The sequence below is a fragment of the Nicrophorus vespilloides genome, unplaced genomic scaffold (genome assembly GCF_001412225.1).
Source record: "Nicrophorus vespilloides isolate i.1.1-1 unplaced genomic scaffold, Nicve_v1.0, whole genome shotgun sequence".
Classification (NCBI taxonomy): Eukaryota; Metazoa; Arthropoda; class Insecta; order Coleoptera; family Silphidae; genus Nicrophorus; species Nicrophorus vespilloides.
Window position 1 is genome coordinate 24,068 of NW_017097688.1, and position 24,396 is coordinate 48,463.

At 32.6% G+C, this 24,396-nt stretch overlaps 8 protein-coding genes across 8 annotated transcripts; 5 read left to right on the forward strand and 3 right to left on the reverse strand.

Moving 5' to 3' along the window:
- Positions 1-124: 124 nt before the first annotated feature.
- Positions 125-2,038, reverse strand: LOC108560738 (inducible metalloproteinase inhibitor protein-like). Its single transcript, XM_017918407.1, has 2 exons — positions 1,815-2,038; positions 125-338 (listed from the first exon to the last, which is right to left on the reverse strand). Exons 1-2 carry the CDS (start codon positions 1,891-1,893, stop codon positions 145-147), a joined length of 273 nt encoding a protein of 90 aa, XP_017773896.1. The 5' UTR covers positions 1,894-2,038; the 3' UTR covers positions 125-144.
- A 1,757-nt stretch (positions 2,039-3,795) lies between these two features.
- LOC108560732 (beta-1,4-glucuronyltransferase 1) lies at positions 3,796-6,947 on the reverse strand. Its single transcript, XM_017918401.1, has 4 exons — positions 6,770-6,947; positions 5,768-6,705; positions 5,555-5,711; positions 3,796-4,301 (listed from the first exon to the last, which is right to left on the reverse strand). Exons 1-4 carry the CDS (start codon positions 6,776-6,778, stop codon positions 4,092-4,094), a joined length of 1,314 nt encoding a protein of 437 aa, XP_017773890.1. The 5' UTR covers positions 6,779-6,947; the 3' UTR covers positions 3,796-4,091.
- Positions 6,948-7,969: 1,022 nt separating this feature from the next.
- Positions 7,970-8,924, reverse strand: LOC108560721 (trypsin-7-like). Its single transcript, XM_017918389.1, has 4 exons — positions 8,886-8,924; positions 8,638-8,813; positions 8,179-8,584; positions 7,970-8,122 (listed from the first exon to the last, which is right to left on the reverse strand). Exons 1-4 carry the CDS (start codon positions 8,922-8,924, stop codon positions 7,970-7,972), a joined length of 774 nt encoding a protein of 257 aa, XP_017773878.1.
- A 1,139-nt stretch (positions 8,925-10,063) lies between these two features.
- Positions 10,064-11,028, forward strand: LOC108560735 (trypsin-2-like). The gene is made up of 3 exons (XM_017918403.1): positions 10,064-10,130; positions 10,192-10,757; positions 10,815-11,028. Exons 1-3 carry the CDS (start codon positions 10,085-10,087, stop codon positions 10,959-10,961), a joined length of 759 nt encoding a protein of 252 aa, XP_017773892.1. The 5' UTR covers positions 10,064-10,084; the 3' UTR covers positions 10,962-11,028.
- A 2,171-nt stretch (positions 11,029-13,199) lies between these two features.
- On the forward strand, positions 13,200-14,160 carry LOC108560736 (trypsin-2-like). Its single transcript, XM_017918404.1, has 3 exons — positions 13,200-13,313; positions 13,376-13,941; positions 14,000-14,160. Exons 1-3 carry the CDS (start codon positions 13,268-13,270, stop codon positions 14,144-14,146), a joined length of 759 nt encoding a protein of 252 aa, XP_017773893.1. The 5' UTR covers positions 13,200-13,267; the 3' UTR covers positions 14,147-14,160.
- Positions 14,161-16,095: 1,935 nt separating this feature from the next.
- On the forward strand, positions 16,096-16,754 carry LOC108560722 (trypsin-4-like). Its single transcript, XM_017918390.1, has 2 exons — positions 16,096-16,141; positions 16,200-16,754. Exons 1-2 carry the CDS (start codon positions 16,096-16,098, stop codon positions 16,742-16,744), a joined length of 591 nt encoding a protein of 196 aa, XP_017773879.1. The 3' UTR covers positions 16,745-16,754.
- A 1,659-nt stretch (positions 16,755-18,413) lies between these two features.
- LOC108560734 (trypsin-1-like) lies at positions 18,414-19,363 on the forward strand. The gene is made up of 3 exons (XM_017918402.1): positions 18,414-18,498; positions 18,559-19,124; positions 19,185-19,363. Exons 1-3 carry the CDS (start codon positions 18,453-18,455, stop codon positions 19,332-19,334), a joined length of 762 nt encoding a protein of 253 aa, XP_017773891.1. The 5' UTR covers positions 18,414-18,452; the 3' UTR covers positions 19,335-19,363.
- A 2,749-nt stretch (positions 19,364-22,112) lies between these two features.
- On the forward strand, positions 22,113-23,054 carry LOC108560737 (trypsin-7-like). The gene is made up of 3 exons (XM_017918406.1): positions 22,113-22,196; positions 22,261-22,796; positions 22,861-23,054. Exons 1-3 carry the CDS (start codon positions 22,151-22,153, stop codon positions 22,996-22,998), a joined length of 720 nt encoding a protein of 239 aa, XP_017773895.1. The 5' UTR covers positions 22,113-22,150; the 3' UTR covers positions 22,999-23,054.
- The last annotated feature ends 1,342 nt before the right edge of the window (positions 23,055-24,396 follow it).

Sequence of the window (24,396 nt, forward strand, 5' to 3'; positions counted from 1 at the left end):
GAAACGATACAACTGGAATGTATTCATTTATTCAGCTGGTTGTGTAACATCATGCTTATCCTAATTCTAATTGTTATTTGTTCTAGAACACGATTATGTAGGTACTTTTGATTACGCAATAAATTAATGCTAGCTTCGGCGGGATTATTTCTTGGGACACTTGTCGACGGGAATGCATTCACCCAATGTATCTCTGGCGAATCCGTTCTTGCAGTAGCATCCGTCCTTGCATCTGTCCGTCTGGATTCTGCACTTCTTTCCCAAGTTTGTGCATCGAGTCTGACACATGCTTCCACATTCGTAGTGCTCGTTTTGTTTTCTGCATCGAAATCTTCTTCCTATAATTAGAAACATAAACAAATTATTTTCATTATTGTATTGTTTAATCAATAATTTATTATGATACATTTTTATTCATATGTTATGAAATAAGTTTTATTTCAGAAACATGATATTATTGTCAAATATCAATAATTTAAAAAAAAATGTCCACAGTTTAAGCAAAATATTATATTGTATTGGTAACATCTATTATTTATTTGAAACATAAAAAAGCTCCTAAAAATACTCTAAAAACTAATACTTATTAACTCCTTATTTGGTTATGTCGTATATATTCGTCATGGTATATATTGCGATGCGCTTATGACGAATATATTGGCATCATGAATAATAAAATACCTTAGCGACGAAAATGCACCAAACCACAATAACTGAAAGATCTTTTTTACTCATTTTAATTATATAAATTAGTAAACAATAAATAAAGATTTTTCATAACATAATTCTTGAAAAATACATTTTATAGATTAAAATATATTGCATATGTGTATTGTACCTTAATTTTAATTTCTCTACTAAACACAATACTTGGTATATGCATTAAATGTAAGGATTTTCAATAAGATGTTTTGTCTGTCATGTAAATTGATAAATTGTAATAAATTGAAAATACGTATTATGTTTCCATAACATTTTACGCAAATTTTTCGAAAAAGGCGGTAGTTTTGAAAACTTTGTAACTTAATGGATTAAAATTAACGGATCAATTGTTAAGATTCTATTATATGTTTATTAAGTATAATTAGTAGGACAACAAAGGAAAATCTTGATTATAAAGAATGTCCATTCATGAATTACTATGATTTGCACATAATATTTGAATTTGATAAGTTACAAAACGTCTAATGAGTACTCCCCTATAAGAATGTAATATAATATGGATATTGCAGAGTTTAAAATTTGGGTGTGTAAATAAATCAAATCAATGATAATAATTCAGAAAAATGAAAAATAACGTGATTATTCATATTTAATTTATAATAATAATTCCTTGTTTTCGGTCTTTAATATATTTGTAATATAAATTATTTAATTTTATGATAAGATGATAAAAAAAAATGATAGAAACAAGTTTATTTTTGCATTCTTAAGATAATTAGTCTGAAATAATGTTATTTAAAACGTTTTTTCTGTTAAAACTTTTAACAATTGAAAGAGTTAAAGCTCTCATATATACATTAGGATTTCTATGAAAAGCCTGAAGATATTTATGAACTTTAAAACTATTTTTTTTATTTTCAGATGTAGAAAAATTGACAGAAATATTTTTTGTTAACAATTTTAATTTAATAATACATATAAAATATTACAGATTTAAAAAATGTTATGTATTACATAACTTAATATAAAATAATATTTTTTACAACTATATTAAATAATATTTAGTTCAAGAATATTCAGTTATTATACTGAAAAATTATGTTATGTTAACATAAAATTTATATTATGTAATATCAAATTTGTAAACTTGCCTGCGGCTGAAGTAAATTGGAATTGCACTAGAACCAGAATAATGAAAATGGTGATGGCTACGACGAATTTTGGGCTCATTGTTGATCCGTTTATCTTTTGTTTCAACGTAAATCGTAAAATATGATTTCCTATTAATAATCTGGAATAGACTCGATGGTAACAAATATTTGCAGCGACTGAAGGAATGCCGCTGGTTTTGCACTACTTTCAATGAAGGTTAAACGCTTTGCACAAATCTTTTGCATATTAATTTCCATCTAAATACGAAATATATCACGTGTACTTGAGTACTTTTCATTATTGCAAGAACAAGGTAATTAGAATAATTACCGCTTTTCATATCTGCCGAGACGTAAACGGTCAAATGCGTGGAAAAGTTGTCTCAGTTCAACTTTTCTTTTACATATATTTTTTTAACATTTACAGAGGAAATTATGTAAAAATGTATATTTTATGTGTTGTTTAAATATATACAATAACTTAAGCTTTTTTTCTAATAATCTGACTACAAACATTTCATCTAATTGTATTCATTTCAAATATTTCTTCGGTGATTGAAAACAAAATTTCGTAATAAAATACCCCATTCAATTTCATAATTAGCCAAGAAAATATCAATAAAAATGCTGTAATTGTAAAAAATTACAAAATTGTCTGTATAAAACTAAAGGTTAAATAAAATTATATAAAAAATTCTATAATTAAATTTTGATTGAAGTTAAATTGAGATCAAATTAATTCGTTTATTAATTTCCTTTGAAAAGTTGAAAAATGAATTATATCATTCATTTTTTTCATAAGTTTAAGCTAAGAATTGTAATTATATCATTAAAATATATATTAGTTTTATTTACTTAATTGTTGTATAAATAATTCGACTTACATATTTACTAAAGTTTTGTCCATATTACAACTCTAAATATTTCGTTTTTCTATATAATATTTATGAAACTTTCTTCGAAAATAAGAATTAGCAAACAAGGTAAGTATATTCGGAAAGTTTCCGCCAAAAAATAGCTTTTAGTTAACGAAATGTGTTTGGCGATGCGCAGGCTTAAAATCAACGTAAACTTTTACGCTAATTATGAAAGTTGCCTCCCCGTGTTCAGTGAGTCAATAGTAATTAGTGTATGGTAATTTCTCTGGTTTTGGGTCATAAGAGGGGCGATCTTTTTACCGACGCGTTGATTATCTTTAAACTAAAGTTCAGTTCGGATATAATAACTTGCCCGATGATTTGAATTTATTACGTTTAGTTTGCGCAAACTGGAAGAGATTCCATTTAATCACACGCCACGTTAACTCACAGTCAAAACTCCAGAACTTCTGATTACGAAACCGAGAGATTGTTATTAACTTAACAAACAGAATCAAATCAGATTACATCAGTTTATACACACGTTGAATATCCATTATTAATATTTATGTACGAATACCTTACATAGTTTAGGTAATAGGTTCCACCCGGACTGTTTGATACCGGTATATTCGAGGAACTAAACGCACACAAAATTAACCGCATAAACAGGCCCGTCCTTTAGATTTTGAGACCACGGGCATAATTATGAAATGGGGCCCATAATGCATGAACATCCCAGAAAAAGTATGTGACAGCCCAATGTTTGAGGGCCCTAAATATCGTGGGTCCCAATTGACTGTTCGTAGCGACGCCGCTGCGCACAAAAAAGACTTGTCTATATGAAATAAAATAAACTGATCATTTGTGTATAAAATATTTTGTATACAAAGTTTTTAAAATTTATTTTTGATTAGTCAATTTTTTTTCTAAATTTTTAAACTAGACTATATTGAGGTTTTGTTGTTGTAGTGAATAAAGAAGTATTTTTTTTATTTAGGATGAGAAAATTAATGGTTGTACATAATGTAAATACTTTATTATTACCAAGAACATATTAGTAAATAAACGTGGTCCACATTGAGTACATTTATAAACATTGAATATACAGGATGAGGAACAATTATTATTTGGACATTTATTATAATTCGACACACAGAATATTGAAATAAGAACATATAAGTGCAAAATCAGCGAAATTGAAAGTCAAATCGTAACTGTGACAGGAAAGATAATTGAATAAAAATAAGCTGGCTATGATTATCATGAAAGTAACTACAAACACTTCTGAATCCTCTTTTTATCCTCTATTCTCTGGTAAAAATATTGTAATATCATCTCTTGTTTATAATTCCTCTTGTTGGCACTTTTGCTTTCCAAAAATATGTTTTCTTTTCTTTCTATTCCTGGCATGTCAAGGTTAACGGTGGCTGTTTGCTACCATGTGAAGTGGATCTTTCTTATATTTGGCGAAAACTTCCCGTTTGAATGTATCGAACAGTTTTCGATTTTGGTTGTTTTGATGCTCTCTCCAAGGTGGTCTACTTCTTTTCACTTGCAAACCCCAATGCACGGTGAATATTGGTGATAAAACTAAAAATTCGTATCCAGCCACGTACATTTCATATACCTACAAAATAATAAAAATATAGTACATTTTTAATAGTTGTTAATAATTACAACTATCCTTATATATTTATTTAAATTTTAGTATTTTCTATAGATATTACATTAGTTATAATTAGAGTAATACCTCGGTTAACGTTACCTCTGATAACGAAGTCAAAAATTTCAAACCTTAATTAAATAAATAAGAAAGAAATCTTTAAAATGTGATTTTAATTTGTTGACTGTTTATTGAATAAAACCATAGTATTTTTATGTTTTCTATAAATATAAGTTAATAGAGGATTTTCTGAGATAACGCTTGATTAGGAAATAACATTGTTTGATTTGTAATTATTTTATTGCTGTTCTAAAAATAGCACCGTCTGTTTGATTTCGTTTTTGACTGTCGGATAATCCGAGATTAAAATGATTTATTTCTCTCTACAGTTATTTTTATATACAAATGTTGCGTGCGCGTAGAATTGAGAAATGTGTTGATAAGACCTAAGAGTGTCTCGAAAATGTCGAGTACGAATGAAAGATTATATTGGTAATATTAATTGGATTAAATTAGTTTGAACACTATTTTGATTACAAAATATTATCAAAAATTCTTTGATATTCTTTACGAATAAATACATTATTTACCTATCGCTCCATTGAAAATGACCTAAGTTTTCGATTGATCCTAAATGAATGATGAAAAATATGTATTCTTTAAATTAAATGATCAAAATTTGTATTAAATTTATTAAAAAAAGCTGTTTGTAATTGAAACTATATATTTTTCAATTTAATTATTGACTTATATTACTATAAAAATTTTGAAGAAATAATATCAATAATTTTCAATGTAAAAAAAATAATATTGAATTTGATTATAAAATCGTAAAAATGATCAAAAACACGAAAGACATTGATTTACTTCTTTGAGACTAATCGACTATATAATTACCATTATTTTCCAAGAAAATATGTTATTTTTTTCAAAATAATTGTGTTAATTAAAAAACGCTTAAGTCTTTATCGTATCAATTAATTTCTAATTATTATTTGTTATTATATCAATTTTTCATGTTACAAATTATTTATCCAAAATTCACTAATATCAAGAAGATCATTAAATTGTGATATAAAACAAAATGTTCTCGTATATCTTGAAAGATCAATTGTTTTATCTTTTCATCTATTTTCTGTGTTAACTGTTTCCATTTTTATTTTGAGTATTCCAATCACGTAAGTCATTTTTTCTTTTGGGGTGGCAAAAAAAAATACCTGTGTGTTTCTGGTGTATCCGTATCCTATGAATCTTTCGTCGTGAGGTGGAGCAGTATCCGGAGCCACGTAGAAGGGCTCATAGAGGAATTCAAAGTTTGTGACCGGATGGCTGATGTGGACTTCCTGGCTCTCCTCATTAGCGCCGGTCTGCCACCTTAAAAACCATTTCAATTTAGTATCAAAAAAAAAAGATCCTGTAAAAAAACTTACTTCGAGAAATTTGTAGCGAATTGATTGTAGATGAAGACTTTGTGGTGAAAAGGACGAGCCAGACCTTTACTGGCAAGTCGGACGAGTTCCGTTTTGTTCGGCGGAAACCGAATGCGATTATCTAATTCATAAGTAGGAATGACATAAGCGCAAAGCTTCGTGCAGGACGCCTTCTTCAAAAAACCATCCAGCTTCTCGGCCAGCAAATCGCTGGGTACTATGTCAACGTCTGTAAGAAAAACGTGACCACTGTGGCAATTCTTTCTTGCTAGATTTCGAAGGTGATTCTGAGGATAAGGATTTTTGATGCGCCATTTGGCTGTAATTGCAGAACGTCTTTTAAGCAACTGCTGGAGTGTTACGTCTGGTCTATTGCAGTCCATCTGCGCGAGGCTGGCTAAGTCTACTTGTATGGATTTAGGCATCCGACCTTTAGGCACGGCTAAGTGAAAACTGACCCTGTTTTTGATATTTACAAAGCATTGCCGCAGATAGATTAGGTAGAGCAGGATTAGGTTGAGCTCGTCGTCACCTGCTGCGTAAACTGCAGTGGAAATGGCGCCGTGCCAAGTACTGGACACCTCCACCAAAGAGCTCAATTTCTCTATGGAACTTTGCGTAGCCAAACATACTGTAAAATCCTCGTTAAGCTGCGAGTATCTATCACCAACCAAGAAGTTATCGAAATATTTTATAATCAATTTGTTATCCCAACGTCCTAATTTTAGATCCAATTTGGAAAACACTGTGTCCGTGCTGATGTCGTTGACTTGGCTATTGCAGGGAGGTTTTGGAGGCGCCGAAGACTGTGACACGACATGCTGGATCTTCACGTGCGGACAGTCATCTTTGTTGTACATCAACTTCACTGTCAGAAGGACATTGTAAATAGATAGAACGATAACCGCCGTCACACTCAAATTTAAAATACGGCATCTCTAGAAAAACAAACAGGACCTTTGTGAACCTTCCAAGTGGATCGATAACGACGATTACAATTACCTGCACCATTTGAGGCTTTCGAAAACAGTGTAAATATGTGATCACATATTTACAAAACCGCACATAATTCACAAGCACATCTGGGCGGACAATGAACAAACAAAATTATACTTTAAACAGAAAGATAGGATAAAAAGGATTTGGTTTCAACACAGTCGGACGCTCTTCTCCAAACATAGGCGGCGCAACAACTGGAACAGCGCTTGCGTTCGGGATTATCGACCGTAAATCTGGAGCATAATGTCAAGGTTGCGCAGCAGACAATATTTTAATATTTCATAATTATTTATTTATATTCACAATTTTAAACATGAATTTAACGCCAAATATAAACACTTCTATAAATAATGAGGCATTGCCTACTAAATAACCACTAAGACCAAAAAGACCTCCAGAGTTGCTCCAAAATATTAACATAATTAAAAGAAACATCTTAATAACTGACACGAATCCTTTTTATATTTCATATCATATTTCCATATATTTTAATAATAATCTTTTTACATGCAAACCTTTCGTAGATCATTAAAGAAACTACACCCAATTTATCCGATGCTTGACCATTTTCTTTCTGATGACCCCAACAAAAAATTAACTGCAAAATTTTCAACGTTCAAAACTGTATCCAAATGTATTAATTTCAGAGCCATTTTGCGGTTTTTAATTGTTAATAGACTTTTAAGTTTCATCACAGCAACATCTGCATATTTTTTCGTAACTTTTAATTTCCACTAATTGACCGCCCCTGGCGTGCGCCGATGAACCAGTTCGAACTTTGAAAAACTACATTCATTCTGAAGTAAATTACAATTAATTAGAGTTAAATGCAGCAACAACTAAATTAGATGATTGGTTGAAATTATTACCCATAGGTGCAGTGACCAGCTGTGATGATGTCTTGAGATCACTCCACCACAAATATGCTGTTCTTAGTTTTGGACAGAAACTTGATTGGATTGCGTCTTACTATCCGACGGTAGGAAAATTTTCCTAATCGTCCGAAATGGTCAGAAAAATAAGAAATTAATGAGAAAAAACTACAACATTATTTAATTATTTTTTAATTTAATAACAACAACTTTTTGTGCCATATAGACAATTTTAAAGATTCTACTATATTTCCACTAATCATATACTGAAGGGTAATAAACAACAAAATTAATTCATTTTTCATAATCGTATTTATTTATATTGGCAACGTTAAAAATTAGCCAATAAACGGATAAACCTCGAAATGTTTTCATCTGCAACGTTGGTATAAACACCTGGAATGCCAACTCTGGCGCAGCCGTAGCCCCAAGAGACTATACCTATTAAATTACCATTAGCAACAAAAGGTCCTCCAGAGTCGCCCTAAAATAATTCCAAAATTAAACTAAATAAATTGAAAATATCATTCTTCTAATTACCTGGCACGAATCCTTCCCTCCTTCATTATACCCGGCGCAAATCATCCTCTCCGTGATCACATTATTAGTATTACCATAAATTTTCCTGCATGAATCCTTATCAATAATTGGTACTCCAACTGCGTACAATCTATCCGATACTTGACCTCCTTCTTGCTGGTAACCCCAACCCGATATGAATCCTACCGTTCCAGGCGTCAAGGCCGTATCAGCCGGTACCAAATTCACAGCCATTACTCCGTTGCCCATTATTAATGGTTTTTTCAATTTCAACACCGTAACGTCATAATCTAGTGGTTGGGTATTGTACAAAGGATGTTGATGGATTCTATCAACTTGCACTAATTGGCCGCCGCGGACGTGTTCTGATGAACCTGCCCGAACTGTGAAGTACCTTGCTCTCAATCTGAAATTAATGAGGATAAATTAAAGGAAATAATTTAATGGTTTAAATTTTACCCATTGGTGCAGTGAGCAGCTGTGACAATGTGTTGAGGATTAAGAATCGTTCCGCCGCAAATATGTTTACCGTAGTATTGGAGCGAAACTTGATAGGGAAAGGTGTCAATTGAAACCTGCTCACCGCCCACGATTTTGTCATCCAGAAAGGCGCCTTGGCTCACTGAAGAATGTAAATGTTAAATATAATACAATTAGTGAATAAAAATACGTAACCTTGGATCAAAGCGAAACTTGCTATAACGAACCCAATCATTTTGGATTTTCGACTGGCTATCAACAGCCATGTCCATTTATTTATACTAGTGTAAATTAAGCTATAGGTAGTTTTAATGTAATTAATGAGAAATATATTAATGACCACTATTATTATCAATTTCTTAATTGACATGGAAATTTTGAACCCACCTTAACACATTTGTCTGTATTATTCCACTTATTAATATTCCTATTATAGTAGTTTAAAAATTACATGTATTTTAATTCAAGTTTCATAACTTTGTATATATAAAAAATGTTTATTAATATTAATTAAAATAAATGGTATAAAAATTAGTAGAATTGAGTTATATATAATATAAAAATATATATTATAAAAAACACATTATTTACATTAGTTAAGCAACATATACAGAAAAAGACATGTAGGATTGACTAAATATATATTTAATACTTGTATAGATAGATAACAAAAATACTTGTGTATGATACTGTATTCTTAATTAAAGAAGAAGTTAAGTAAACTTAACTTAAGATGACTAAATTAAGTGAACTTAATTTAAGATGACTTCATTTCAGCAGAGTTATCATACTATGACTTAATTATGACTTAATTTATGTTATGTTACTTAAAGTTAGTAAAGATAACTTAATTCCAGTAGACTTAACATAAGATATCTTATAAATATTGTAATTACTAATGAAAATTCATAAATTAGTATACATTATCCTTGCTTTATAAAAGTTCCTTTCACTCATATGACATTAATAATTGATAAATTCATAGAATATTACAATATTAAAAATTACAAAATAATAATTTAATTTATATGTAATATAAACTTTTACAAAAATTGATTAGATTGATTAGCATAGTTTCATTTCTTTTGGTCAATAAAAAAATATTTGATTTTAATAAAAATAATAGAAAGCTATCATATTGTTATTAAATTTTAAATAAATAAAATATTGGTTTTAAATTTATAATTTTTATATAAATATTTACAAAAAAACATATATTGTCAGTAAAGAATTTCGATTTTTTATTAATAAATATGATTGAACCTTGTTGATGTATCAATCATTTGTTGCCACATTCTATTTATAAGTGAGTATTAGGTAAATCAATTTCCGTAAACTTGTTTTTTTTGTTTGTTATCGTCTGGATTCCGTGATAATGGCTAGTATAAATTGAACGGCAAATTGTGGATCAGACATAGAAGCAAACATGATCAAGTTCGTTGTATTAGCACTCGCTGTGGCTGTAGCTTCTGGTAAGAAATCAATCAATGAATTAGTTATTCTTCATTTATTTATTGGTAATTAATGTCTTAGCTACACCAAAAATGCTTCCTCGTTTGGATGGAAGGATCGTCGGTGGAAAGGAAACAACCATCGAACAATACCCATACCAACTATCTCTTCAGTACTACGGAAGCCACATCTGCGGCGCTTCCATCATCAGCAACAAGTACGTTGTCACCGCTGCTCACTGCACCGATGGATCTTCGGCTTCCTCCTTGAGCATCCGCGCTGGATCATCGATCCGTAACTCCGGTGGAGTTGTCATCGCCGTCAAGAAGATCCACCAAAATCCAAAATATAACTCTAGAACCATCGACTACGATATCTCCGTTATGGAACTCGTCAGCCCATTGTCCTTCGGAAGCGGAATCCAAACAGTTTCTTTGCCAAAGAACGGTGAAGCCGCCACTGTAGGAGCTGATGCTATCTGCACCGGCTGGGGTACCACCAGCGAAGGAGGTTCTCTTCCATCCAAACTTCAAACCGTTACCGTTAAGGTAGTTTCCACCAAGGAATGTAGCGATGCTTATGGAGTTGGTGAAATCACTGACCGTATGATCTGCGCTGGAGTTGGAGGTGGCAAGGATGCCTGCCAAGTAAGATGATTATATCAAATTTTGGTTACGTGATTAACAATTAATTTGTATTTTTAGGGTGACTCTGGTGGTCCATTGGTCTCTGGTGGAAAACTCGTTGGTATCGTTTCCTGGGGTTACGGATGCGCTCGTCCATCTCATCCAGGAGTTTACTCTCGCGTTTCCAACCTTCGCGAATACATCACCCAGACCGCTGGTATCTAAATCCGAAAATATATCTCCTTTGAATAAATTATACGAATAACTAAATATACTTCTTAATGAAAATCTATTAAAAGTTCAATAATTCGAAAACCTTTCATACTGTTCAAAAAAAGAGAAAAAGGAGAAAAAAAAAACTATTTATAGATGCTTGGCTGGAAGGATCGTCGGTGGAAAGAAAACAACCATCGAACAATACCCATACCAACTATCTTTTCTTGTGATACATAATATTTGTTATTATTTCTCAAGTTTTGTTTAAGTACTGTTTATTGACATATTTAACAATTAGAGGAGATTAACCTAAATTAATTTATTAATTGAAGAAATAAATTTAAATGGACAATGAAACGGAACCGTGGTACTGTGCGATTCCTACACACTAAAATCATTCCCCTGTCGACCAGACTTGCAGGCCCTAGATCAGATTTACGTTTCATGCCTGCCGTTGCATCCATACGCGTCCCACCCCATTCTATCCTATATTATAATCTGTCCTATTTGTCTCCTTACGTCATCTGCGATATTTGTGAGAATTGAATTGCATTTGGTTCAATTTTTTGTATTTATCCATACATATCTATTTTTTGTCTCCACTTTGTTATTCACTGATCGTCCTCAGCAACTTCGTTGCGGTACCATGGTGCACTGCATATTATTTTGTTTGGTTCACAAAAACCTAGTATGTCGACATTAATGTTTTTTGCTGTAACATATATGGACCGGCGCAACACTTTGCTGATATTAAATTTGTTTCAGTTTGTGCTATACCTTGATTAATTTGCTGTATTTGTGTTCTATCATTCTGCAGTCATCCCATTTTAAGGTAAAGAGAGGAGGTAGCCGCAACAGTTTATCACATATCATTTAAATAGATACAGTGGTACCTCAATATACGAATGCCCTAATATACGAGTGTTTTGAACCCAGCGAGCAATATTTTGCTTTGAGATGAGAGCAAGATTTGACATACGAGGAATCGCACACTACACCGGGGCGCATGTTGGGGCGTGTGCAGCGTCTAACAGTTTCTTCCACCTCAGACTAGACCTCAGTCTGTGTGCTTGTTTCCCACGTTTTCGAAGCATTTTGATAAGTTGGGTTCGCGCTTTTTGCTTTTTGTACATTTACAAAACATTATCACATTTATTTTTATAACCATGGGTCCGAAGAAGAAGATGATGTCTATTGAATTAAAGCGTGAATTCATAGAAAAACATGAGCAATGTGTGCGAGTAGTTGACTCGGCGAGGATGTACGGGCGTAGCACATCCATGATATGTACTGTGCTTAAACAAAAGGAGTTGATAAAGTGTATAACGTCAGCTAAGGGCGTTACAATAATTTCTAAGCTCCGGACATCTCTCCATGAAAAGATGGAGAAACTACTGATGGTGTGAGTGACAGAGAAGCAACTTCAAGGAAGAACCTTAACACAAAGCATCATATATGGTGATTTGCTGAAGCAGATCCCACATACTTCCACAAACAAGCAATCGGAAGACTCGTTTAACAACTTTAGGAAAAGAAAGATCGGATGTGAAGGCAGCTGAGGTTTACATCAAAACGTTTTCCGAACTTATAGAAGCCAAAGGATACATCCCCCAGAAAGTCTTCAACTGTGACGAGACAGGGCTTTTCAGGAAAATGATGCCGAATAGGACTTACATACATAATGTTTCTTATTCAAAAACACTTAACAAAAATAACTGAGGTGGTGTTTTGGGAGCTGGAACGGATTAATGGCATTTCAATTAATTTCAATGGAGAAAATTGCTTTGAGATACGAGCAATTTGACATACGAGCAAGGTTACAGAACAAATTAAACTCGTATGTTGAGGTACTACTGTATATAGTAATAAATAATTTTCATATATATTATTGTTATGTATAAACATTAATTATTATTATTTTATTATATATTAATTATTACAGGCAGAAGCCCTTTGCAGCACTTGAATTAAATTTTTATTAATGTATTTAGTCCATTTTTTTTAATTTTGTATTTTGTTTGTTGCAATAAATGTTATTATTATTATTGTATAGAGTTTTTTTCTATTAGTTTAGATTGAGTTACTTTATTGTTGTAATAAATATTATTATTGTTGTATTTTTATTGTCAGTATAGAATTTCGATATTTTTTATTATTAATTATGATTGAACGTAATTAAAATTGATGTATAATTTGTTGCCAAAATCTATTTATAGGTAAATCAATTTAAGTTTTTTTTTTGTTATCGCCTGTATTTCGTGACAATGGCTATTATAAATTGAACGGCATATTGTGGATCAGTCATAGAAGAAAACATGATCAAGTTTGTTGTATTAATACTCGTCGTAGCTGTAGCTTCTGGTAAGAAAACAATCAATTAGTCACTTATTCTTCATTTATTTATTTGGTTATTAATGTCTTAGCTATTCCACAAATACTTCCTCGTTTGGATGGAAGGATCGTCGGTGGAGAGAACGCAACCATCGAACAATACCAATACCAAGTGTCTCTTCAGTTCCTTGGTGAACATGTTTGCGGCGGTTCTATTGTTAGCAGCAAATACGTTGTCACCGCTGCTCACTGCACCAACGGATTTTCATATTCCTCCTTCAGCATTAATGCCGGATCATCGAACCTTAACTCCGGTGGAGTCAACATCGCCGTCAAAAAAATTCTCCCACATCCAAAATTCAACTCTGACACCATGGACTACGATATCTCAGTTTTGGAACTTGACAGTCCATTGCCCTTCGGAAGCGGAATCCAAGCAGTTTCTTTACCAAATAACGACGAAGCCGCCACTGTAGGAGCTGATGCCATCTGCACCGGCTGGGGTCACACCAACGAAGGTGGTTCTTTTTCAGATCAACTTCAAGTCGTCACCCTTAAGATTATTTCCACGGAAGAATGTATCAATGCTTATGGAGTTGGTAAAATCACTGACCGTATGATCTGCGCTGGAGTTGGAGGTGGCAATGATTCTTGCCAAGTAAGAAAATTATTTCAAATTTTAATTACATGATTAGCAATTATTTGCTTATTTTTAGGGTGACTCTGGTGGCCCATTGGTCTCTGATGGAAAACTCGTTGGTATCGTTTCCTGTGGTCATGGATGCGCCCGTCCATCCCATCCAGGAGTTTACACTCGCGTTTCCAATTTTCGCGATTACATCACTCAGACCGCTGGTATCTAAATCCGAAAATATATCTGTTCTTGAATGAATTATACGAATAACTAAATATTCATCTTAATGAATATATATTCTTCTTCTAATTCTACCAGCGCAACAACCTAGCAGAGGCGGGCGGCGCATGTTCAACTTGACGGTCCACTAGACTCATATGCCAGTCACGTACTGAGAAATATCTATTAAAAGTTGATGTTTAAGTGCAATAATATATGTAAGAAGTGGCAATACTATACTTCCAGAAGTTAGCTACGAAAGCGAGGCTTGTTCCCATATTGAAACTTGGGTTAATTCAACCGCTCAATCTACGCCCAAAACAATTCAATAATTTGAACACCGTTAATACTATTCAATAAAAGAGAAGAAAATCTATTTTTTTGATGCTTGGCTAATGTGATACACAATATTTGTTATTATTTCGCAATCCTTATATCACAATTTTGTTTAAGTACTACTTGTTGATATATTTAAGAATTAGAGGAGATTAACCTAAATTCAATAAATAATTGAACAAATAAATTTAATATATTTGAAAATTATTTGATCAAATTAAGTTCGCTTTGGTAGCATTCGAGCATCAGTGCATTCGACTTCACCAGACTGTTGAACAGCACAGAAGGGGCGTAATGGGAAGCTAAATACAATTCTGATAGCAGATGTAAAAGGGTCTAGTATTTGAATACAATTGGGCATGCTTTAATTCATTCGTCATTAAGAATGAAGCTATATTGTGCAGACTTCATTTAGGACTCAACCATTCGGCTATTAATGACCCTCGAGTGCAATTAAACAATATTTTATTTAATTGAATTTAATACAGCACTATCAATAGGTTAGTTCGTATTATCTTAGCAATCGTTAGATAATAGCACATATTACACAATATAAATAGAGAGTACGATTTGAAGAATCAAAACAGATAGTTTAAAAATGTTCAAGTTTTTGGTTTTTGTATTCGACTATTCTTCGATAATCATTCAAGTTACATAATCGAACTACTTACATTTTGCAATAACAATTACCTAAATCCTTCGACGCTTCAATGGAAGGATCGTTGCAGCAATACTTCGGTGGTATATACACGAATAGAAACTTGTATTTTTATAAAATTTAGTTTGTTTAGTAATTTAAATTTGAGACTACGATCTATCTGTATATACTATAGTACGGGAATCCGGGATTACAGTATTAACAATTTATAACACAGTACTAAGTACATCTTATAACTTTTGTTCATTAGTTTCCTAGCAATATTTTGTATAAATATAAATACAATTAATCAGCAGAAAAGGACAAAATACCTTTCGACTAAATTATTTCATTAGAAATATTATGTTAAGGGTTTACTTAATATTGGTGCGGGCATCGGGCTCTTGACAATAATCTCTTTTTCATTAGACGGGAGGAAGCAAATTTTCAATTAAACAATTGCAGTTAGCCTCAGCGGTCAGTCTACCTTCATCCTTTCTTTGGTCCTTAATAAATGATAATTTGAACACAAAGGTAGTGATTGTGGTGAAACAGTATACTAAAAATAGAGTTAAACGAATTCAGACACCTAATGCAAAGAAAGTAAATATCAAGCAATTACCACGAAAATGATTATCTTCATATAAAGAAATGAACTAGCATGCTCTGTATATCAATAAACACTGCGTTCTAGTCCACGGAAGCTAAGTTAGGAAACACATTTACTAGTAGTAGATATTATTGAGTTTTTTTTTATTTCGTACTTTATTGTTGCAATTAATTATTATTATTGTTATATTTTTATTGTCAGTATAGAATTTCGATTTTTTTTTATTACTAAATATGTTTGAACGTCGTTAAAATTGATGTATAATTTGTTGCCATTTGTTCTATTTATAGGTAAATAATTTTTCGTATACCTTTATTTCGTGATAATGGCTAGTATAAATTGAAAAGCATATTCTGAATCAAACATAGAAGAAAACATGATGAAGTTTGTTGTATTAGCACTCGCCGTATCTGTAGCTTTTGGTAAGAAATAAGTGAATTACTCACTTATTCTTCATTTATTTGGTTATTAATATCTTAGCTACTCGACATATCTTTCCTCGTATCGAACAATACCCATACCACGTATCTGTTATGCGCTTTGGCCGAATCATCTGCGGCGGTTCAATCATCAGCAGCAAGTACATTATCACCGCTGCGCACTGCACCGTCGGATTTTCGCCTTACACCTTCACCATCCGCGCTGGATCATCGGATCATATGACCGGTGGAATAATGATCTACGTCAAAAAGAATTTCTCACATCCAGAATTCCAACCTAACTCTCGGGACTACGATATCTCAGTTCTGGAACTTGCCAGTCCATTACCATTCGGAAGCAGAATCAAAAAGTTGGCTTTGCCAATGAAGGGCGAAGCCCCCATCGTCGGAGCTAATGTTGTAATCACCGGTTGGGGTTACACCGACGCCTATAGTTCTATTCCACGCCATCTTCAAGCCGTCATATTTGAAGTGATTTCCATGGAAGAATGTAGAAATAGACATAGATATATTGAAATCACTGACCGTATGTTCTGTGCTAGAGTTGACGATAAAGAAGGCAGGAATGTGTGCAAAGTAAGATAATTATTTTAAATTTTGGAAACGTGATAAATAATGAATTTGTTTTTTTAGTGTGACTCTGGTGGCCCATTGGTATATGGTGGAAAACTCGTTGGTATCGTTTCCTGGAATTACGGATGCACCCTTCCACCTCAACCATCAATTATCGTTAGCGTTTCCAACCTTCGTGATTACATCACCAATATTACTGGTATCTAAAAATATCTCTTGAATTAATTATACGAATAACTATACTTATTATTTGATATCTTTTAGAAGTTCAATAATTTAAACACATTTTATACTCTTCATTAAAAGAGAACAAAAACTATTTATACATGCATAGCTAATGCGATACACAATCTTTGTAAGTTTTCCCAATCATTGTGTAATTTGGTTCAAGTATTGCTTGTTGATATATTTAACAATTATAGGAGACTAACCTAAATTCATTACATAATTGAACAAAATATAATAGAATTGAAGATTATATAGAATCATTTAAAAATTATTTGAATTTGCATCAAATTTAGTTCACTTTCGCAAAATATGGACCACTAATTTACAGAGATTTCTGTATCTACTTGTCTGCATCTAACTTTATCGAACTACTGAACAAAACAGCAACAATAGAATGAAAAGATAATTATATTTCTGTTATCAGATATTTTAAATCATTTTGGGAGACAGACACAGTAGCATGCTGCAAAAAATCTACATTCATCACAAAGAGGGAAGTTGTTATCAACTCAGACAAATGATGATGTACAGCATCATATTAAGTTTCATAAGGAAAACCAGGAATATACTATAAGATTTATGAAGAACTCCTTCCCATAATCCTCAAGGACATGACCAATGAGATGATTATACAACTCAACAAAATAAATAACATCAGGATAACTGATAAGTTGTCAACTGACGCGCTAATTTTAGAGTTGCTTTGTCTCCGATAGCAAGAAGAAGAACTCATTGCTCCTTCATTTGGAGACAAATATACGATATTAAGTAATTCTTAAAATTTCATTATAATGTCTGACGACTCTAATAATAAATATGTGTTTCTCATATATCAAGTATAGAAAATTTCAAAATAAAAGTTTCGAATTCGTTGTGAGCTGTGGTTCCACTATATATTGTTGAATTATTTTGTATAATTATTTTGATTATTTTATGCTGAAAAGTGTTGTTACTATAACAAATGTGTTCCATTTTATAAGAACATACGCTTAGAAGTTGGGAAATCCTAGCATAGACTTCTAAATCTGGATTTACAAGTTAAACACTAACTCATACCACACGAATTTTCATCGATTTTTAACTATATTTATCATTTTTTGTGCCTGCTTTCCACACTGGAACTAACATTTAGCAACAATTCACCTAAATATTCAAACTCTAGTTACATATTACATCATTTTTGTTTTCTATAAATATAATTACAATAGATAAATCAAAAGGCATTTTTTATAATTGAAATTTACCAAACATTAAGTAATAATTAAATAATTTAGATAATATTTCCAAGTCAAAATTTAAGTGTTTTCTTTTAGATAATATAACGTAGCTGAGAATTTTCTAATGCAATTAAATTCAATTTTATTTAATTGCATTTAATACGGCATTATCAATTGGTTAGTTGATATTATCTTAGCAATCGTTAGATAATAGCACATATTACAGAATATAAATAGAGAGTGCGATATGTAGAATCAGAGCAGATCGTGTAAACATGTTCAAGTTTTTGGTTTTCGCGTTCGCAATCTCGGCATGTCACGGTGAGTGTTCTTCGATAATCATTCAAATTACGTAACCGAACCACTTACATTTTGCATTAGCCACCACCCAAATCCTTCCGCGCCTTAATGGAAGAATCGTAGGCGGTGAAGATGCCACCATTCAGCAATATCCATACCAGCTGTCTCTTCTGTTCAACGGTAATCACATCTGCGGAGCATCAATCATTGATGAGTATTATGCTGTGACTGCAGCTCACTGCACCAGCGGTTCAGAAGCATCCTCTTTGAGCATTCGCGCTGGTTCAGCTGCCCTCAACTCTGGTGGTACTGTGATCAATGTGAAGGCAATCCATCAAAATCCTAAATACAACGCGACGACCGTCGATTATGATATCTCTGTCTTGGAGCTTGCCAAACCCTTATCTTTTGGTTCTAAAATCAAGAAGATTGATCTTCCCAATCAAAATGAAAATGTTGCTATTGGTATTAAAGTAAACTGCACCGGTTGGGGAGCCACCACTGAAGGTGGTTATCTTTCTACTAAACTTCAGGTGGTCACTGTTAACACCATTGGTCAAAGGGAATGCCGTGATGCTTATGGATCTAGTGCAATCACTGATCGCATGGTATGTGCTGGAGTAGGAGGTAAAAAGGATGCTTGTCAGGTACACAATAATATATTTCTTACAAATCACGAATTAAATTACATAATACGTTTAATATAGGGCGATTCTGGTGGTCCATTGGTTTCGTTGGATAAGAAATTAATCGGAATTGTTTCGTGGGGTTACGGATGCGCAAGGCCATCTCATCCAGGTGTCTACTCTCGTGTCTCTGCTTTGCGTGATTACATCACCGAAACCACTGGTATCTAAATAAATAAATTGAAATTATACTTCAAAAACAATTTTTACATAATGTGTTTAATAAATGTGAAAGTACATATATAAAAAAATATAAAAAATATGAAATTATAAACATCATAAAGCATCATCAGGCTTAAGAATGCTAAATTTGTTGGACTATCCATCCTTCCTGATGAAAGATCCGGCCGTCCCCTGATTCACATCCGTAGGAGACTCCCGCTCTCGGTCATCCACATCGAACATTAAAACATAAGCATGATGTTCCGAAAAGCAGACGTGTGTCTCAACATTGAAGTTCTTAATGAATCGTTTTCTCAAGCGCTGCAGTAACTCTGCGCGATTTTCTGCATTATTCGGCGAGTTTAATTTGTTGATATAAATGTTAATTATGTGGTCATGTAATAGCCTGTGGATTCTGTTGTTATTGAGTCGCCTTACTTTGATGTTAGGTATACCCGGTATTGGTTTTGTTGGCCTTTTCGGACATTTAGAAGACCATGCAGCATAATCCTCCCCCCATCGGGGGGGAAGTGGCATCGATTTGTCGGATGTTGCCCCTGGCATTTAGAGCACTTGGTCTTGTTCGGACATGCGTCCGTTGCGTGAGTGAATTGTTGACACCTGGCGCAAGGCACAGGTATAGGAGGCGGTGGAATGCTCTCGGTAGAACAAGTCCTCTGGAAGGAAGACGCATACCCGGTAATGATGCGCATCTTGTAGGTGATGTAGGTCTTGCAGATGACTTGAAATGCTCGCTGATTTCAGCATCGGTAATGTCCAGGTCCATCCTTGTGAGGACACAAGACAGAGACGCGTTGTGGCCGTGTTTTTTTGGCTCCTTCGGAGGAACGCACTCAACGAAGGACGAGATGTGGCCACAATCCCGCATATCGGTCAGATACGCAACGACCACAGCCTTAGGGTTGTCAGACTTCAAAATGAAGCCTGTCTTCGTTTTCAGAATATCATCGTTTCTGTTGCCGGTCCCCCTCGACCACAATTTCGATAGTTGCGATCTCGATATCGCCTCGCGCACGTTTATCTTGAAAGTGTTCAAAGATTTTTTGTTTGCAAAATACTTATCCGTTGAGATAGCAGGTGTTTGTAGCATTTTGAAGACCTCGGCACTGCCATCTTTGGTTTTCTTTGTAGTAGTTTTTTTTGCGAATTCTTTCTTCGGTCTTCCACGCTTCCGCTTTCCTTCCTCCCAACCGGAACCCGTGGCCTCCGAAGGGCAAGATGATGAGTCGGTGCCTTCTGATTCCTGCTGCATGGTCACCAGTATGAATTGCGACTACACAGCATACACCCGATTCCAAACAAAGCCAAAAACATAAATATTTCTTATCACAAGCTGCTATCGAACATGTCTGTACTGCTCCGTGTTCTGAGTCGAACTGAATATTTCTTAGCATAAAATGAATATAAATAACCTCTTGACAGAAATACTATTTAAAAAAATTCATAGTATTTTGACAATGCGAATTATTTACTTCAATACCTCGCATAGTCCGCTTCCGTCAATATTCTGGTATGTTTGAAACCGGAATAATTGAGGACATTAAAATCGCATAAAAATAAACCGCACAAAGAGAACCTGACTATTTTTTAGAATGTATTTTTATTTTGCTGAACTCAAATTTTGTTTGTTTTATAATTTTCACTGTCAAACTACGATTAGTCCGGATTTACTATAGTGCGGAAATCTGGACTGATAGAAGCGGGACTATGAGACTACTTCTTAAAAAAATTGTTCTTTCTTTTTCCAATAATACTTTTTATATAAATATAAAAATGGATCAAAATAATTATTATTTTGACTTTTCGAGAATTTCATTAGAAATATTATGATAATGGTTTCGTCATGTGACTATTGAAAGTTCAGATGAGAAGGGACAATTAAAAAATGGATTGGATTTCAGAAATTGAAAAGTGTGATGAATCAATGGTGCAATAACAATTTTGAAAATTAACATTCTATAATGTAAATATATATGTGACAATTGCAAATTGTCAATCATTGAATAGGAACTGCCATAATCGAACCAGTTTCCTCATTTTATAAATTCCACAAAGTTTAATAACTGCATAACGTTATGCATTTTAAAATTAGTAATAATAATGTTATTAATATTTCAAAAATCATTCCATATTTAGTATATCAGATGACACATGAAATTTTTAGAGTTTCCAAATTTAAATCCGGCGTTTATGTGGGACACCCAATTTAACTATTCATTTTTATATATACATTAAATAATACAATGAAGTTACCTTTCTTTCTTAATATTCTGTGTTAATATAATATTGAGTATTTCTATTTGATTAGAATAAAAATAACTTAAATTACATGACTTTCACATAGTTTTGTCAACAGATAGACAGTCTACAATAGATTTGAGTCTTTGTGTATAATCATTTTGCGATTAAATCAGTCTGTCTGATGACATGCACTAAATATTATCGCAAACTCGTATATGCAAGTACTCCAAACATGTTCCGCAAATTAAATTTATATGTCGTCAAACTCAATAATATAACAATTATTTTGTTGACCACATTATAAAACATTAATATTAATCTTTCAAATTACACAAAATAGTTTTATAAGACTAATATAAGGCTAGAAATGCATATTTTGACGATTATTTCCGATCGCCATGGTATATTTGTGTTCGTGAAACAATGAGCGAAAAAAAACAAAATTTAATCGTAATAAATATAAGTTTATCAATTACTTCTTTTTGATTTTATCACGGTAATCAGTTGATAATTGGTTATAAAAGCAACTGTGATTTGTAACACGCACCTACATTACAACTAATATGTTGAAGTTTGTGGTGTTCGCTCTTGCTGTTTCAGCATCTCAAGGTAAGCTATTAAGAATTAGATTTTAATCCGTATTAATAGCTATGTTTTTTTCAATCAACTATAGCTGCTGTCTTCTCGCTAGGAGAAAGGAATGATGGCAATTTAGAATCAAGTATTAAGAATTACCCATACCTTTTATCAGTTGAGTATTTTGGCAGGCACATCTGCAGTGCTACCATAATTAGTTCAAATTACGCCGTTGCCGCCTCTGCTTGTTTCGATTACAAAGGTACTGGACCTTTCCATGTTCGTGCTGGATCTTTGGAACTTCTTTCTGGTGGAATTGTAGTTAAGGTTAAGGAAGTATTTAAAATGGGTAATGATAACGACAACAAGGATAGGAATCTTTCTGTTTTGGAGTTGTCCGAGCCTTTGGTGTTTAGTGAAACTATTCAGAAGATTGCAATTCCTAGGAGATGTCAAGTCGCTCCTATTAATGTTACAGCTAAAAGTATCGGTTGGGGTCCAACTCATTTAGAGGGTGAAGTTGTATTTCAATCTGTTGATGTTTTTACTGTCACACGTAAAGAATGTCGCAGACATTATCCGACGAGTACAATGACTGAACGTATGCTTTGCGCCAAGAACACTGTTTGCCATGTAAATATCAAACTTTAAAATTAAGTTATTATTATTAATATCATTTATTTTCTTGTGGTTTTAGGATGATTATGGAGGTCCATTGGTGTACGACAACACCCTTATTGGTTTCTACTCATGGGCAAAGCAATGTGATCCTTATTCAGTCTATGTTGATATTGCTGTTGTTCGTGATTACATCACCGAAATAGCTGGAATATAAATAATTCTAATTTGCACAAAATTAATGACGACTTAATAAAAATATGTACTGCATTATACTGCTTTGATACCTCCAACTTTCTTAACCTATAATTTTATAAATTATTTACTTTCGAGCTATTTAAGGGTTTGCGTTTGAATCGATTTAATAATACATATTGGCAAACGTGAATCAATTCGTGTTTTTTTTACACTATAATAATGTTACATTTCATTATGCAATAATAATTATCAAATTTTTTAAAGAAATCAAACGTAGCTCCAAATAGACTTACTTTCAATAGTTATAAGCCGTTCTTTTTTTAAGTGGGATAAGTTCACTTTTGGAGGAAAAAATAGTTAATGGTAATTTTAGTAAATTAAAATCTGCCACCCCAAAAAATGGGTATGTATAGAAAAACATCCCGGATTAATCTGTCATCCCCAAATATGTTTCATAACCCTCCGGCGGTGGAAAGTTCGTGACCCACACTTTTTGAATCACTGATATAATTAATCTGTTTTTATATTTTTTTTTATCAAACATTCAAATAGGCTTACTTGTTTTCCAAATAAAAAATACATATTTTCAGCCTATTTACAATTTTCTAATATTAATATTTTTTTCCAATGATTCCTTTTTTTAAGGCACTAGCTAATATCCGCTAAAAGGCAGTGCACACTGAAGTCCTTATAATCAATAATAATTGCAATTAGATTAATTTTTTAACTATTAATATTATTAGAAATGGACTTATACTACTTTCTAAAATAATATTTTTGCGATATAGTAAATATAAATATAAAAAAGGATATGTATATCTTATTAAAATTATCATTAACTCATATTTTTTTTCAAAGTGGATTTAAAATAACGGCTCAATTATTTTGTAACAAATATTATTTATTTCCCATGATACAAACAGAAATTCTTCATATAATCAAAATGGTAATGCAACAATTAATTATTTTTATTCTATTATTTATTTCAGTGTGAATGAAATTCTAGAAAATGTAAGCTAATTATGAAATTTTATTGTTCAGGAACAACCGAGACAAATAATGCGACACCAAATGTTTGCAATGAGAATTTAGCAAGAAGAGTAAGATTAAATGACCAAAGATATTCTCCATACAATCAAAATGGTAATGTAACAATGAAATATTTTTATTTTTTTAGTTTATGAATGAAAATATAAACTAATTAATATTTTTTTCTTTTTTTGGTACAACCGTGAGACGTGATGAGAGTACCATTTTTTCCAAGAATTTAGATAGAAGAGTGAGATTAAGTGACGAATTCACCATACAATCAAATCGGTAATGTAACAATGATTTTCTTGAAAATATAAGCTATTTAAGATTTTTTCAGTTACAACGTGAGCAATAATGAGTCACAGAATGTATCCAATGATGTAAT